This window comes from Epinephelus fuscoguttatus, linkage group LG2 (assembly GCF_011397635.1).
Source record: "Epinephelus fuscoguttatus linkage group LG2, E.fuscoguttatus.final_Chr_v1".
NCBI classification, from domain to species: domain Eukaryota; kingdom Metazoa; phylum Chordata; class Actinopteri; order Perciformes; family Serranidae; genus Epinephelus; species Epinephelus fuscoguttatus.
In genome coordinates this window covers 29,305,177-29,323,488 of record NC_064753.1, presented here as the reverse complement: position 1 = coordinate 29,323,488, position 18,312 = coordinate 29,305,177, and the positions used below count along the sequence as shown (strand labels likewise).

Sequence of the window (18,312 nt, the reverse complement as noted above, 5' to 3'; positions counted from 1 at the left end):
GAATGATGAAATAAGCAAGATTTAAATATTGTGCATTAAATATTTGCTTCACCAAATCTTTATTTTCTGAATTCACAGCACGGTGGGGAAACAAAAATACAGTTTATATTAGTGGAAGTTTGCTTTATAATGGTAGCTGCAGGGCATCTTTATCATCGCTGTATAATTGGTTACAATTACAGTAAACAGCCATTGCTTTTATGTGTGTGTGTGTGTGTGTGTGTGTGTGTGTGTGTGTGTGTGTGTGTAGGCTGTGTGTTAGGACAGGAATGTGACTGCGGGGATGTGTGATGTTAGACTCAGGACAAGGCTGCAGGGTGGGTTTAGGCTGTGTGTGTGTGTGTATGTGTGTGCGTACTGTAGGTGGGGTGTTGAGGCAGTCACACACACACACACACACACACACACACACACACACACACACACACACACAGCCTGTAGAAGGGCCCCTAGCGCCAGACATTAGTACTGGCCTGGCTGATTACTCCTACTATCGGATCCACAGCTCGAACATCGCAGTGTTGTCGAGGCTCAAACACGATTACGCGTATGGACAGGCGCCCGTAGCTCCGCGGACCCGTCTCTATCTCTCCGTGCGCCACACGGACTAAACACCGACGAGTCATTATTTTTTCGGCACATATCTGGGCTGCTCTCCACGCTACGGTGTCTCACACTGCAGGGCCTCTTTCAGTTTACAGGAAAAAAGTGGGTGTTTGCTGCTCACTGGTGTTCCGGCAGCGGCGGCGGCAGCGGCGAGCGCAGCGAAGTGTCCTCGATGGCAGGCTGGAAGGACGGCTCGGTGCAGGAGAAGTATCGGCTGGTTGTGGTCGGAGGCGGCGGTGTCGGGAAATCAGCCTTGACTATCCAGTTTATTCAGGTCAGTAGCGTGCACCCTTTGCCTTCAATGCAGCCCGTTGCTTTGATTTGCTTATCCGAGAACACAGCGCAAGAAGCGGGGAGGCCAGACACTGGAACCCCGTCAGCGGATACCGGGGTGTGTTTGCTTCTACTTTACCGAGGCCTACAACTATTTACAGAGGTTAGGAGATGTTAGGGTGAGGTGGGGAGCGGTATTCAGTGAATTGAACAAGGAAGGACGGCTGTCACTTTAACACGACCATATCCGAGAGCTCCTACTTCCACTTTGCAGTTTATAGCCGCTAGTCAGAAGAGAAAGGAAAGTGGGTCTGTGGAGCTCCAGAGTTGTCCTATTTTATTAACTTGCTGCAAAGTAAAGTAGAGGATTTACAGCCCAGGCTAAGAGTTAGACCTGTGAAGGCCTACCAAGCCAGAAACTGAAAGCAGAGGAGTGTTAAGGGTGCAGGAAAAGTTGAACAAAACTCACATTAGTCCCTGTAAGAACATACTTGGAGAGGAAACAGAAAAGTACTTTTAAATCCATATTTGAATGCTACTACAGAGAAAATCAGTCAGGGTTGAATGTGCACTATAAGCAGCACAAAATGCTCATTTAAGATGATTAACGTCTGTGTTCACATTTAGCCTCACCAAACTGAGCAGCTGGTTAACCTCATTCAAGCAGTTCCAGTAACCAAACACCTACGGCAATGTAAATATTCTTAGAAATCAAAACTGCACTTCCACCTCCCTTGAGAAACAATGCCTCCATCACTTTTACGGCAACCTACTTGCAAACTCAACTATAAAAGGCATGTAAACAGTTTACCCACATCTATCCTCCTGGTTGCATTCCAGCACACTGCAGACTTAACCTGCCTCGCTTTGACCTTCCCAAGGCTTGTAGTCATTTTGTTAAGGACTCCCCTTTTCCAGAAAAGCCCACACACACTCGCACACACTGCATGAGAGAGATGACAAACTTTGCCCTTTGCCTTGTGTGTTTCTCCTCTGGTGTCAGTGTGTTACTGACCAGACTGCAGGCAGCTGCATGTCTCCACACTGTCAGACAATAGTGGGCTGGCACACGTTATAGAGTGGGGGTGAAAAGCTTGTGAGTGTGTGTTGGTGTGTGTGTTCAGAGGGGGAGTTGTGTCTAATGAGGGTTCAAAAAGCTCATTAACTGCATACCAAGTAAGAAAAAGGGATCAGATTGCTGTGGCACAGATTTCGGCCATAGCCTAGTGACCCGAGTGACGTGAGGTAGGGGAGTGTTTAAAGCTGAATGTGAAACACACATTAAAGACATTTTGCCTGATTCAATGAGCTGATGGTATCAACACTTTGATAACACTTGTGAAGTTGTGACGCTGTTCATTTTGAGATAAAAATGTGTCATAGTTTGTTGATGGAAGATCACATTTGATATCTGCTATGTAGATTTAGCAAAGACTGTTTTATCATTGCATTGAGTTGTATTTATACGCAGTGATTTAGTCTCTCCAGATTAATGGATAGCCACACCAATGATCAACTACTAACCTAAAGCATGTTGTGTCTGTTGGATGACTGAGTTCAACCCTACCCAGACGATATCCTTAAGGTGTCTGCTTCATGCTCTTGCAGTACATTGCACCAGGGAAGTAAACAGCAAGGAGTATTGGTGTGGGGTTTTTGCTCGAACAACCGCTTTGTATGTATTTTGTACTCAGCGTGTAATTTCCCTTCATGCCTCTCTCGCTGCCGGCTGGCGTATCTGGTGCCGCGAACGTGAGAGAGATTGAGATGTTGACAGCAGGAGGAGAACATACATCCTCTTCAGAAGTTTCTCGAAGTTGGCTGCCAAGGGAAAAGACCTAACAGCTGATTGTGAAGTCGAGGCTTTCCCCAGAACTATGTTGAGTGTGGAGGGGGTGGGGGGTCTGAGTCAGCCTGGGTGGGTTAATGGTCATGGACCATGTGGAATTTAGCCCTTCGGCAAAAGGAAGTCCCTCCACTGCTGCTCTTAGGACCTTTGAGTTTTTGTATGGAAAAACATGACCTGCTTCCTGAATCACTGGAGATACGTGTGTGTGTGTGCGTGTGTGTCAGTGGCAATCTTGACAGAGTATTAAATTTAACTTTGTGTTTTGCAAAAAAACTTGAGTACTTAAGGGAATTTCCACAAAGAATTATTTCAGTTTTACTTTTATTACGTGTTACATACAGTTTAACACATTATACACTTCAGACCAGGCTTCCTGTAAGAACTGTGAGTACTCATCTAAGTCAAACTCTGCCACCACAAGTGTCAAAAGTCTCTTCATAACCCAAAAACCTTACTTTGAAACTCTTGGTTGCTTTGCTGGTTTGCAACAGCTGCCGACAAACACTCTTGCACCACTTTTTCCACAAACAGTATTTGCCAGAGGTCGCTCCAAGTCCTTCTTTAGCAAGCAAAAAGTCTTTGCATTCAAGTCCCAAGCCAAGGCCCTAGTCAAGACTGACAAGTCCCAAGTCAAAGTCCAAGTCCTAAATTTTGAGTTTCGATTCCTTGACAAGTCACAATGTGCTGTTCACCAAATGTAATGCCAATATTAATCTAATGTTAATCAAACATTAGCTTGCTAACTATGTTAATATTAGCATCAAATTACTTTATGCAAATTCAAATGTCGAATGAAGTTGGAAGTTGTTGCTTCTTTGTTTGTATTGTTCAACCTGCACATTTTGCATACTTCAGTTAGTTTTTTGTTAAGCAACGCATAGTTTTTGTATGTGTGCAAAATTATTTCTTGGCGCTCAGTAACGTCCTGTAGTTCTTCGTAGTTCTCTCCTGCAACAAGTGGATCTTGGGACTTAATTGCTGACTTATTGGGAATGAATAGCGTTAATGTTAACTGAGTCAGGACGTGAAAGGAAGTTAATTGATTCATGGCACAATTTCTAAATAACTTACATTTTGATCTTTGGGTTTAGGAGAAGGGGTCACATATTTTAAGTCAAAAGTCTTGAGTCCAAATGAAGTCACGAGTCATTGGTTTTAAAGTTTAGTTGCAAGTCTTTTTGATTTTGTCAAGTTGAGTCTCAAGTTATTAAACTTGTGATTCGAGTCCACACCTCTAATATTTGCTTCTATTTCTTGTGGATATGGTTTCCATTAACTTCACTGATAGAAAGATTATTTAATGTTGTGTACAAGGCCTCGTGGTTCACTGTCATCAAGTAGGTAAGTAATTACTGTTGTAAAAACAGGCTATTTGAGGAAGTTTTGCAAACTAAACTTCTACCGTCCAAGTACGATTTTATGAAGGAGAGGTGCTCCGACAGTGTGAAAATCTAGTAGGGTCTGTTTGTGGCTACATGTATTATTATTAGTCACTATGTAGAGGAATGTGTGTGTGTGTGTGTGTGTGTGTGTGTGTTTGGGTGTCTGTGGGTGACCATGACACATAAACCACTTTAACAACTTCAAAAAGCAAGTTTCAAATTTGTGTCATTTAAAAAATGAACACTGACGCCACTACAATACCTGAATTTTGGCACTGACATCAAAAACTTTTTTTTAAAATGTTTGTCTTAACAAAATGCAGCCATACAAAAACTGTGCCCACAAAAACAGTTATGATTTGGTTAAGTAAATATGTGAACAAATAAGTAACAAGACTGTGAATCATTGATGCCAACTTCTGATGCTTAACAGTCACTACCAGATTCCCCAGGGCACATTTCAGTCATTTCTCAAAAGTACTGAGCTTTGACACCCAGTGCTAATCACGAGGGTGCTGAGCAGAGTCTAAAACGAAGAAAAAAATGACCACTGTGCTGAAGCAGGGATTTCAGGGTGTCGGACGATAAAAGATGATGTCGCCAGCAGTAATGGAGTGGCAGGTCCCTGGGAGCTGCTGGCCACCCAAATGCCGAGCGGTTGACTCAAGCCAAGATAGCATTGGGATGACATAACATTGAGTCACCTGACAAAAGTTGTGGAACACAGTGTGTTGTTTTAATGTGACGTCTGTGAGGGAGGAAGCATCCCAAGTAAGGGAAAACATGACTCACATTGGCCATGTGAAGTCTGCATGTGGGGTGGTGTGTGTGTGTGTGTGTGTGTGTGTGTGTGTGTGTGTGTGTGTGTGTGTGTCAGTTTGTTTTTACCCCAGCAATAATGGAACATCAAAAACACAGTAACCAAAGAAGCTACTGGAATGAAGCAGCTCCACAATGAGATGTTGTGTGATCTGATTCCTGGATGAAAAAGCATGGCGTTTGCTTGGTCACATGCTTGCTAATATTAGTGCGGCGGTGGCCCTCGGCAGCGGAGACTCATGCACGAGAGCAAAACATCCTGACTGATCAAGTCCAGACAGATTAGTTGAGGATTTTTGTAGACCTCAGCTGGATTTACAGTCGGAGCGCATAACTGACCTCTCTCTTTCTCTCCTATACTCCCACTCCACATATCTCACATATTTTTGATATGAGGTCATTTAGGAGGAATGTTGCTGTAAGTAGTAATTCAATAGAATAAACATGGATTATAGGGACAGCTCTTCTTGGGCATGTGGAGGCAAGGTGTGGTAATCATAGTCGTGTTGGAGTTGGATGTGGTGGGCGCAGCTTCATGCGCGTTTCTCAGAAACAGCCGCAGGTGGTTAGACAAAGTGTTTGCAGCGACACTGTTGTGCATGTGTGTTTGTGATTTAGTTTAGAAGTTCACTTGTATGTAACACCGCGCACGGCATACTCTCAGCCCATTTTTGGATACAGGCAGGTTTGTAGCTTTCTGTCTAGCTCAGTGATATGTCACATGCCATACCGCTGAGTGCGAACAGTTCCATTTATATTCGCACCGGCATTTCTTCATGTCCTTTAAGGGAGTTAATATCTTTTCTTTGTAATGGTAGACTAAACCGTATGACTGTAAGCTCTTCTTTTTTTTGTTTTTTTTTTTCAATTGCTGTAGGGTTTGCAGCTGCGTGTGTGTGCCTGCTCAGGCAGGTTATGAGAGTGCATTGTTTGTTTAGCTCTGTAAGAGGGTCACCTGTTGATTTCTCACAGAGCAGAACCACAGTGAGAGCAAATAAACCCTTCACTGGTTTTCACAACAGTAAAGTTCTAACCAGAAAATAAATTCCATGTAAATATAAACAACAAATATCATATTTAAAGATGCAGGGAGAAAATACATTTCAGCACCATGTGACTAAGAGAAATAAAAGCAGCCCCCTTCAAATGCGTGCAGTGACGATCACACAGAATCTAAATAGCAAACAGTTCCTGTAGACCCAATGTTTTTGTGAATGGTTTCACAGTCACTTTGCTGGTGAATCATCCATCCGGTTGGTGCAATATCAGCATGCACAAAAGTGATTCTTCAAACAGCATGCAGAGTGTATATCATATCTGAAGAGCAAAATACTCTCAGGCACGTGAAATAGTTGTTCTGATTTCTTTTTAAGATTCCATGTAGTTTAGAGGCCGGTGCCGCACTCACATTAATATCTGTTTCATGTTCGTGTGCTCCAGTTAAAACTTCACAATGATATTTAAAACAATAGCCCGATTGAATCGAGCACAGCACCACACAGTTAGTGTGACTGTGCCTTATTTCCCCTTTCCCACCACCACCCTTTACCCTCATTTGACTCTTGTGTTGCTGTTGGAGCCAAGTTTCCACCTGCATCAGGCCTGTAATTTTATAGGATTTCCTTCTTTGGTCTTCTTACGAAAAGTTAATGTAACAACTTAAGCTGTGTATAGATTTAGAAGAGTGGGATTTACATTTAAGAGGGCTGGAACTCAACTTGTTCAGAAGGGTTGTAGAAATAGGTTTGATAATTATAAAGTAACTTCATATCCGCCCTATTGCTATTACAGACACATTTGTTCTCCTCTCTTTACCAAAACATTATCAGATGTGCCTGGGTCATAAGCAAGGTTGGACAACATGCATTGACCCATTAAAATCAACTTCACATTTAAGTTTATTCTGTGTCCCTATGTTGTTTTTAAAGGACTGTAACTGTGCTGTGATAGGAAAACATAGAAAGACAGCCTTTTGGAAATTGGCCTAAACTATCCATTTCAGGATTATTTTTCCATTGTTAGTCAACTACATGGACAGATTTCTGAAGTTTGTAAAAGTCGGTGTATTATAGCAACAGTAGCACACAAGCACTAGAAGTTATACCAGACCAAAGGATATCGGAGTGGTTACGACATGCGTGCTGTGGTTAATGTGTAGTTAGGTTTAGGCAGAAAAACTTGGTTATGGTAAGGGAAACGAAATGTTTTGTCTAAAAATATCAGCTGATAGTGTCCCAAACTCTTGTTTTAAAATACTAGTTTTTGTGACTACAAACACGGCTGGAAATGTTCCGAACTTTTGTTAAAGATTACCTGCTTTTGTGACTACAAAGGCGGCTGGAAATGTCTTTAACTTTTGTTGAAAAATACCTGCTGTTGTCACTACAAACACGGCTGAAGAGGTCCTGAACTTTTGATTAAAAATACCTGCTTTTGTTGTGACAAAAATGGCTGGAAATGTATTACCTTAGCATTACAAAACACCTGCTTTTGTCAGTACAAACACGGCTGGAAATGTACCAAACTCATAAAAAAATACATGTTTTTGTCGCCACAAACACAGCTGGAAATGTCCTGAAATTTCCTTGAAAAAGACTTGCTTTTGTTGTGACAAATATGGCCAGAAATGTCCCAGCCTGTCGTTCAAAAACACCTGCTTTTGTTGCAACAAACACAGCTAGGTATGTCCCAAACTTTTGTTAAAGAATACCTGCTTCTGTCACTACAAACAAGGCTAAAAATGCCCTGACATGTTGTTAAAAAACACTTGCTTTTGTTGGCCTTGAACAGTTGTCTGCTGCTGTCTGCTGCTTGGCAGCCGTCTCGCCTAGGAGTCGCGCCATCCACCACCACTTCCTGATGAGTAACTCAGCCCATATACGTGTTACCTGAACGATGTCATATGTATGAAACCTACAAATGTAACATATCCGTGGTTTGCAAAAATGTAAAATGCCAACGTTTAATTCTGGTGTCTTGGCTGTTCTTACTGATGGTGGTCCGGGTGGGAAGCTGGCATTATTTGTGCCCAACACGTACACCAAAGTACAGCCAGATTTCCGTAAAATTTGCCACCATTTTTTCTTGTTTTTAGATGGTAGTTGCTAATGTTGTTGGTGACTGTCAGACCCCCACCATCAGTTCTGCCATGTAATATACTGAGCACATTCTTGGTACCCAGAGGATGAACCATTTCAATTTAGACTCTCTGTGAGTTTTTTGTCTTGTGCCACCCTGCAGGCAAAAATATCAACACATGATGTTTTATAATGTAATGGGCAGGCTTTTGTAAAATGTATATTCATGCTTCCAGGGAGATAAACCCCTTTGATATAACAATGCTATGGCTTTTCCTCTAGTAACATCCTCAGTACAAATTTTACAGCTTTTCATTCACAGTACTTAGATGCTATTGATATAGGTTGACGTATAAATCGCTGTATTGTTTGTGCCATCCAACACTATGCGTATTCTGGGATGTAATGAACATCCCAACACCAAAGGCCCACTAGTGAGGCTTTATGTTTTAGGCTTGTTTGACTACATGGATAAACAGTCAAGCTGCTGAGGTAATTTACTTCAATCTGGCACAATGCCATGCAGCACACCATAGGAATGTTCATGCAAAAGGGAGTGTGGGATCTGTAAAGACACTCCCAACCATCTGGGAAAGCTCAAGAGACTAGCAGGTCATCCCTTTCGCTCTGAGCTAATGAAAAACTAATGACTATCCAGGGAGGGCGACTACTCGTCATCAGCAATAGCTTAAACGTACAATAATGAAGTCAATACAACACGAGGCACAACTGGATTATTGTATATTTTTGTGGTTGATTCCAGTCTGAGTGTTACTGTACTAGTGTTTTATAGCCAGTCTAATAGTTGATAGGATTTATTGTCAATCAGAAGAAATAATGGGAGTGGATTTACTGTTAAAATATGGCTACACACACACATTTCATATAACTCCCTTTTATGTCCGTTTCTTGTGTGACCTTTCGTAGCTTTTACCCGTTTACACACGCTGACTATAGCTGAAACACACACACACACACACACACACACACACACACCAATACTTACACCTGGGGAAAAAAAACAATTGATATATCTCGCCTTCTTTTGTGTGTTCTTCCTCATTCTGCGTACTTTGTCTGTGTATCGGTTGTCATGTTTGTTTGTTATAAATTAGCTCTCTATTTTCATTTCCAAAATAACTCTCATCACTTGTAATGTTGATTTTTGAAGAATTACGTCACGTTGCTGTTTACACAGTCATTTTCTTGTTCAGTGGAAGAACATTCTCCCTGACTTGGGGCTGTACCACGTTCGTTATCTGACTGGGCAGAGCATATGACGCCCTCCTCAAGTCAAGAGAAATGCCAGTGATGATTAGAATTTACCCATCTGCTCACACCCTGACTCACACACAGCCTTGAGGAGCTCCCTGCTACCGAAAACCTTTATCATTTGTAGAGCTTACATCAAAAGAATATATCTTTTAAGGTTAAGACATAGAAACATAAGCTGCATGGTGTCTGTGATCAGATACCCTATATACCAGCGCCCATTCACCATGTCTGCTGTTGTTAGAGAGTTGTTAGCTGGAGGCGAAGGTGTGATCCAAAATGTTACCCACCACATTACAGATCTGAGATCAGATGATAATTTCAGCCACTCCCATCTCTTTCCCTCTTTCCCCCTCTGCAGCAGCCACACGGAAAATAATACTAATGAATACTGCAGCGTGTATGCACAAGTCAGAAAGTGAGAAACTATCAAGAGAGCAGAGACTCTTCTCTTTTGTAATCATAGACTGAAAAAAGTGTATGTGTGTGCACTGATGGCACAGTTGGCTAGTATGCATTCTTCAGGCTGTGCGAGCCAACTTGTCAACGTGCCAGTGGATGCAGATGATAAGTGTGCATTGTGTTATTGTTTTGCTTTGCACAACATTCACTTACACAGCCTATTAAATGGCCGAGATCTCCGTGAAAGGTCTTCACGTTGATTTCTTGTAGGACAATTATAGATTTCACACGGGTGCTTCGATAGAAAGAGCAAAATAATTACTGATAACCATCTCGTCAAACTTTCAAGGAAGGCAGGACTCAACCTCACTTAACCGTTCTTAGTCGAATAACAGGAAGGAGGGGATGACTACACTATATGTGAATGATTGTAATAAAACTGCCTGTAGACGTTTCTCAGTGATGTGCAGGTTCTAAAGAAAACTAATGACGTGATGAAACATCTAGAATAAAGGATGAAGATTTTAATTCAAAACTAAAGGTACTTTGTATTCGTGAGTTGATAGAATGAGGCCTTAATGTTGCAGAGATAAACTAAATAATCCATGCATTGTTGAGATAGCATATAGTTTGGAAAGCTGGCATTGAATGTCTGGTCATATTTATTATGTTGTTACATGGTATTGTTTTCAATCTGTGAGTCTGTTTGTGTGTTTGTGCAGCTTTTTATTTGTCTGTGGACAGATTTTGTCAAAGCATCACAACTGTGCAAGATGCAGTCACGAACCTATACAGGTGTGATGTTGAGATAAAAATGAAGGTTGAATTTGAAGATGGGTGTGGTCCAAGCAAAAGCATCAGAAGAAGGGGTTAGGAAGCATAGTCTCTTGGCCCACATTTGGTTTAAGTTGGGTATCGTCTATTCCAGTTTAAATTAATCATTGCCGTCCACAGATCCAGCACAGTCTAGGGTATATTGAATAAATCTGGCACAGTGCACCTGTTATGACATTTTGCTTCTGTCATGTGTTCAGCTGCATCCAGTTTCGGCATTGCAGCTGGTGTGATGTCATTGCAAGGTAGTTTACTTATTTGTTGATCAGACAGTTCTGATTCTTCTTAAACTGGATTTTATTTCAGATAAGTTCATCTAAAGCTGCATGTGTTTCGATGACATTTCACATTTGCTATGGTATCATCACCAAAACTTAAATAGTGTCACATTTCCACGGCTTTTTATTTGCGTATAACGCTGTAGCTAACATCATTAGCATCAGTCACAGGAATCTACAGTACATGAACTCTCAAGGTTAACAGTGTGGCCTGAATGATTAGTAATCAGCTGATGCAGGCAGTCATGTCCACCCGCCATTAACTTTAATTGATCTTTGCCAGAAAATACTGTTAAAGAAGGAAAATAGTGTGTCAGTAGAGCCAAACTTAGCCAAATGAGAGGAGCTCTCTGCTTCATCCTCTCGCTCTGTCTCAAGTTTCAGCTCACAACGAGTTTCCTCTGTGTACATTTATGTTGTTGACAGAGGAAACACTGGGGGATCTGACCACAGAGACCCTGCAGGTAGCTACATGGAAGCACGCTATAGGCTTTGCACGTCAGATAGTCAAGACAGTTTGTGTGTGTGTGTGTGTGTGTGTACGTACATGTGTCCTCGTAAGTGCTTGCTGAGCATTTTTAATTAATCATTCATACACAAAAACAACTGTTGCCGATGTGCCCATGAGCAAAGCATTTAATCCTCCTGCTGTCACACTGAACAGCTCAGTAATTGTATCAGACTGTGGTAATATATAGAGCAGTGATTCCCAACTGGTCCAGCCCCGTGGTGCAGATTACTACTTAGTCATTAGCTCAAGGTCCACACAGTTTAATATATTCAGTGTCATACTTGTGGTTGGCCAGGTTGTTAAGATGGTTTGCTGTCTCTGTCATGTAGCTGTCTGTTAGTCACTCACTCTACAGCAGGAAACGGCACTTTAAAATAAAAGCTCTGTGCTGGAAATTCACTGTGCTTAAAAATAAAGTGTGCTTTTTACAAACTTGACATATTTCCAAGTCACTTTCAGTCCATGTAGAGTGGACCCATGACCCACTTTTGGACAGAGAACCACCAGTTGGGAACCACTGATCAATTCAATTTTATTTTGAGATTGTATTCAATTGGTGGTGACTAGTTTTAACTGACTGAGAGTTTTTTCAGGCAACATCCTTTTCATTATTGAAGATAATGAAGAAAATTAAGATTTTTATAGACGGTTTTTATAATTATTTAAACAAATAAAGCATTTTTTAAATCTACAAAAAGTCAATACTTATTATCGTGCACGCCTCGTCTCTTTTGTTAATAGAAAAAAGAATGACTCAGAAACAACCGTCTCTCCTAGAAGCTTAACCGATTTCCACATGCTGCTTTTCAGTATTATATGTAATATTAACATGACACCAGCATGTGCTAAATATGGCTTGCAACTAAATTGTGTCTTGTGGTTCAATTTCATGCATTTTATCATAGAAAATGATATTTCAGTGACAGCACTGTGAGGCATATAACAATTGTTTATGCATCTTGTGGATACATACTGTAACTTTTGATCTTGCACTCAGTGGCCTTCCGTTTATATAAAGATTATTTTATATCTATATAAACTTTGAACTTGCAGCATTTCCCTCTGATAGGTGCAAAAAAATCCCTATATTCACCTGTGATATCCTCCGTTGTTTTCTGGTCACTGCCCCTCAGATAGCCAGATAGACAGCGAGGGCAGCGGGTTCCTCTCTGTTGTTTTTTGGCTATTGTTCTGTATTCACACATCTGTCTGTTTCAGAATAACTGGTCACAGTATCAGGTCTCGCATCTCAGAGTCATATAACAACAACTCCGGCTATGGGAAACAGACATGCTGCTTATTTTAGCCTCCCACTCCCACCACGTCCTAACATTTAGCATGTGCACCTTTATATGTGACAAGACTATATTTAATCAGCATGCTACTGATGATGGTGTTGATAATATTTAGTGTTTGTCATTGCTGTGTGTCTTTATGATCACTGTCTATGCTGTTATTGTAGTGTGCCACATGTAGAGGAGACTAACTTCATGCAGCTCAGTTAATAGAGCACTATGAATGGCTCTTTTTATACGTCTGTGCTTGTCGCTGATGCGGGGCCCTGAGCTGCTTGCCAGGCAGCTGGTGGACATTTGGCACGTCTCATGCAGACACCGTCCAGAGGCCTGCGGTGCACCTGCTGTCCATCAGGGGGAGGTGAGGTATGGAATGAGACAACCCCTCAACAGGTGACAGTACAGCACGACTCACTGTCCAAATGTGCTGATGACAACGGCCAAGTGTGACTTCTGTCCTCTGAGTTTCTCCATGATGAGACTCCAGATCATAATCAGAAAGGCTGTTCACAAGCATCAGGTACATGTGTAGGGACATTTAGGAATATCTGACTTTGGTTGAGTCAGTGACACAGCTGTCGTGTGACTGTTACACTGATCTAACACACGCAGCAAATGTGACTGTGTTTTCAGCACCAGTTGGTGTCGGCAGGCCCGGTGCAGACTTCTAGATTGGCACACTCCAGTGCAAACCAAGTCAGCAGCTGCCTGTAAAGTGTGTTTGGTATGTCAAACCAAAATGTCCTCTCACAGCCACTCTAGATACTAGTTAAAGCATGTGGAGCCTAGGCCCCTGCACACAAAAGACACCACCTTGTTTACAAGCTGGCCATTTTAAAAGTCACACTCCACTACGAAGGTGTTAGTCCACCACGGGCCTTCAGAGCAGCTTCACTTCCACTGGCTTTTGAACAGGAAGCTGTGGGCTAATAGCAGATGATCCACATCATGTTTTAAAACCGTTTAGTGACCTGTCGTACCCTGCATTTGCATTTATTAAAGGGATAGCTTGCGTCTTTGGTGGGGTTGTGTATGGTGCTTATCCAAAGTGCAGGAGTGCAGACCCTACACCATAGCCTACGCACGTCGCCTAGCCGTTGTGAGCAAGGCGGAATTTGTACTTCTGCGTTGAATCGACGCAGAGCCTACACCGTAGCCTAACGTGCACCACCCCAGAAATGTACTGGGATAAACTAGACATCGCGGTGACGCAGACCTCCTGTCTACTTTTGTAAGCTGAAACCATTTCCCTCAGTGGAAACAAAGCTTTTATTTACTTGAATTTGTTACTTTAAGAAACAAATTGTGAAGACAATACAGCCTCCACAAAAATAGCCTTTTAAATCTTGTGTGTAATTTGTCCTTCGGGCATTTATACTTCAGGATTTATCCTGGCTTCATATGAGCAGAGGAAATCTCTGCTTGTCGCTAGGCTAATTTGTACAATGTAAAATGCCATAGGCTTATGCTAATAATATTAGCGCGTTATATTTGTTTGGAAAACGTGTTTAGTGTGATGGTTGTTTTGTCTGTCAACCTTTTTTGTAATGTAACCTTTGCTAAATGTTGTTGTCCCTGATTTCATATGAGAAGAGAAAAAGTTCGCTAGCTGCGAGGCTAATTTATGCAATGTAAAATGCCATAGGCTTGTGCTAATAACATTAGCATGTTGTATTTGTGGGGAAAATGTGTCCAGATAAAGACAAGTGCTTTGCTTATGAATGCTTCGAGTTATAGTGAAGCCAATTTGTGTACTTGTGTTTGAAATTATCTCTATTAAGCCATGTTTAATGTGTGTTTGATGTATATTTTGAATCTACTAAACTTTAGAGCACTTCACAGAAACCCTGCCGCTGACTAGTGTTTTGGAGGTGGAACTACAGAGAGACACAGACCCACCACTGCACAAGTAAAAATGCTCACAACAGTGTAGGCCATGCACGTAGGGTCTGCTGCACAAGTATAAACCCCGCTTAAGTGTGTTACCATCAGTAGAGGTCAGTCGGCATGCTGCCAGTTTGGAGAAGCAGGCAGGAATACAGACACAGAAGCTAAACAAAGTATTGCTGTGGAGGGTCAACAAAATAAGGTGTTTTAGCTGCCTAAAAAAAAAAATCAATGTCTATTTGAGTGTATATTATATTTAGTATATTTTCACCACTTTATCTTGCCATCAGACAGCGATTTCCAACGGGGAGCTGAAGTTGTTTCATCACATCACTCTCTTCAAAGCCAGACTCCATTGAGAAAAACAATGATTTAACATTGGTGAACACGGGAGCTGCTGGTCTTTAGTTTTTTGTGTTATTGTGTGACTTTGGTTTTAAAGGATTAGCTCAGATTCAGGAACGGCACACTATCATACAAATTAACTGTTCAAGGAAGCGGTAGACCGGCAGCACCTGTGTTCAGCAAGCTAAAATTACTGTTTTTGTCAATGGAGTCTGGTGGCTGTGACAAGAATGTAGAAGGGGAACTGAACTGGTTAACGGCTTCCCCGTCAAAAAGGGCTGTCTGTGGCAAGGTGAAAATATTATGAATATCGCATACTTTTAAACAGAGAAGTACGTCATACAGCCCCACTTCAGAATATCCCAACTATCCCTTTAAGTTTCTCCATTTATTCAGGTTTTTCTTTTAATATTTCACTCACCTCTATTTGCCCTCTTACAAGAATCCCCTAATTGTGACTGGCACAGTTGTTGATAATGATCATCATGGTGTGACTTCTGGTGCTGGTGAGTGGGCAGGCAGGGGGAAAACCATCAGAAAGAGAAGATGTGTCCATTAGGTGTTATTTATGAGGAGTTGCCGGCTCCAGTAATAACATTTCTGCTGCCTGTGTTTGTAGGACTGGCTGGCCTAAAAGCACACAACAGTAATGCTGCTGTGTATCTGACATGATGCCAGTGAGTGGCCCCATTTCCTTTGACATATCACCCCATGCTAAGAATTATAGTCTGCAGCAGAGTACACTGGTGCAGAAATACACACTCAGCAGTTGTACCAGAGGAGGAGAGAAAGGGGAGATGGTGGAGAAGATGAATACATTTCTGCAGGTGCTGCTGTACAGTTAAATCTTTTTAGGGGTGTTTGGGAGACAGTTGATCATATTAAAATAGGTAGCAGTAGAAGATGATTTGTTGTGGTAATAATATGTGAATTATGGGTGTTTTATTAGATATAGATTATTAATATATTATCTTAATTGTTAGTTTATCACTTTGGATCCTGAGTGTTCTTCGTTTTCAGTACTGGTGCTGATAAGCTTCCCATTATTCGGTCTGTCATACGGTTTTCCTGAAAACCACAGACTACAGACTGTGAGCCACACTCCGTTGAGTGACTTTGTATGGGTTTTTGAAAGTCACACAGTAGTTTCTCTGTCCACACAGCCACTGCAGTAGCTGGTGTCCTCTCACTGAGCCGTCACAGTAAAGCTTTGTTGATGTGAGCATGTGCAGAGCTACTTCTGCACCAAGACAAGCAGAGGAGGAGGAATAAAGCCTGGAATGAAACAAAAGCATATGCAAACACGACACTGTCTGAGGATTGATAGTGTCAGTATATCATGACACTTCATGTTTTAAAAGTCAGCCAGACGATGAGCTTTCTGGGTCAACTTTAGGATCTGCAGGTATTGCTTTTTGTCTTTGATTGTATCTGGTTTATACTATCACCCTCACTCCTTAACTACAGGAACATCGCTGCTACATTACTCAGTGCCATGCGTCATTATCTTCAACATCTATTCCACTTAATTCGTGGCGATTTTGAGACAGCGTCACATGGACGGAGGTTTTCCCACTTCCACAAAAGCAGGCATTGACGAGGATTCACCAGACCAAAATGCAGTCAGGGGGGAATCATCATGTCTCTTTAGAGAATCACTCTTATCAAAATATGTCTTTATTTTCTGTCTCTGCCCAGCAAAACAAGGAAGGGCCGTAGAGAAAACAGCATCGATCATCCATCAATGGCTGGGCTTAGGGTAGGCTTAATGCAGGGAAGGGGAACATTAGTGATGTCACATGATCAGCGAGAACAATAAGGGCGGTTCACACAGTTCTCCGTCTTTGTGTTGTTCTGCTTAATCAGTTTGCGGGCTCCGAAAGTATTTACACAGGTCTCCACTTATAATACAACAAAGTGTTCTTATGAAACGGAGATAAAGAAATAGTTTGTAGTGTGACCACCATAGAGCAGACAGGCGACTTTGAGCCCGGTGATCGGGTGGAAAAAGGCCTTTAAATGGCACCTCTTTGATTCTGCACCTTTGAGCGGGTTCAAAAGTGTTCAGAGTCCAGCACACATTGATATTTAGCAAGGCAATTGAAGTCTTAATGCCAGAGAGGTTAGAGGAGGGCAGGGGGTTGACTGTGCCAGGAGTTGGCCTGCTTGGTGGGACGTTGATCCTCTGCTTTATTCTCTGCATGGGTGCTATCCCAACGCTACAGCCTGAAGTGCTCGCTGGACCATTCAGATACTGTATGTAACTTGTTTGTAGTGTGAAACACCAGTAATGTCCAGCATAGTTGTAATAAAGCCAACTAACAGTTATGCTCATGTAAAGGCAACTTGAATTAAATTGCTGATGCTATTGTAAAATATAAATATATGGGAATACAAATAGTTTGGACATTATCTCCATATGTTAACAATGGCATTTCACTCTGTAGCTTAACCACAGGGATCGAGGAACATGGCAACAAGCTCACATGAGTACAAGTCAGACAATCAGACAAACAACCAGTTTAACCCAAATTACAAACCCTAAATGTTTGGATCTGAAAATGAATGGCAAACACAGCAGAAATATTCTTTGTATTGAGTAACTGCACGCAAAGCCGCTGTGAGTACAGAAGGTCAAACCAGGGAACAGCACTGAAAAATGTGATTTACAGCAGCACTGAGCCGACACGATTAGTTAATGGATCGATTAGCTTACTGAGAGAAAATGAATCTGTGATGTTAATTTGAATTTCAGTCATTTTTCAAGTAAAATTGTCAACACTCTCTGATGTTAGTTTGCCACATGTGAGGACTTGCTGATGATCTTTGTCATTAAAGTTTAACTGAATATCCACTTGCATAAAACAAGACATTTGAAGACAACATCTTGGGCTCTTGGAAGTTATGATGGGCATTTGTCACCATTTCTTTACATTTTACAACATTTTAGAGACAAAACAGTTCGTGGATTTATAGGAAAATTATTTGCCAGATTAACTGATAATGGATATACTGTAAAACTTCAGTTAAACCCCTAGTCCCTTTTACAAGCCCAGTGTAGCTACATATTTTGACAAAGAAATGCTGTCTAAATTAGAGGCCCGGTCGGGTCATTTGGCTGTATAACACCAGGTTGTTGGCTACCTAGTCTGAGTGGGCGGAAGTTCGCTGCATAGATCAGCCTCTCATTGGGCGGAACGAGCCATCCGCTTAAGTCCCACCCTACCACCTCCGGTTGTGTAGCAGTTTTCAACCGTTTTCAACACGTCCTTTACTAACTTTTGCAGTGTTTGATCTTGGGGGGATGTAGCCATTTTTCTGCCATGGTTCGCGTCCTGCAGGCAATATTTTTGTGGGCGTGTTACACCAAAACCTGTTTCCCCCGGCAATATTTTTGCAAGCGCACCGTTGCTGTGGCACCGCCCAGAAGGATTGTGATTGGTTGAAAGAAATACAAGCAGCCGGGGCGTTTTTTTCTCCAA

At 41.8% G+C, this 18,312-nt stretch overlaps 1 protein-coding gene across 1 annotated transcript in view; it reads left to right on the top strand.

The window, feature by feature from the left end:
- Nucleotides 1-445: 445 nt before the first annotated feature.
- Nucleotides 446-18,312, top strand: part of rras2 (RAS related 2) — a 39,622-nt gene continuing 21,755 nt past the window's right edge. Inside the window, exon 1 of the mRNA XM_049599614.1 lies at nucleotides 446-880. Within this exon, the coding sequence (XP_049455571.1) occupies nucleotides 779-880 (102 nt within the window). The 5' untranslated portion in view covers nucleotides 446-778. The remainder of the gene's footprint in view (nucleotides 881-18,312) is intronic.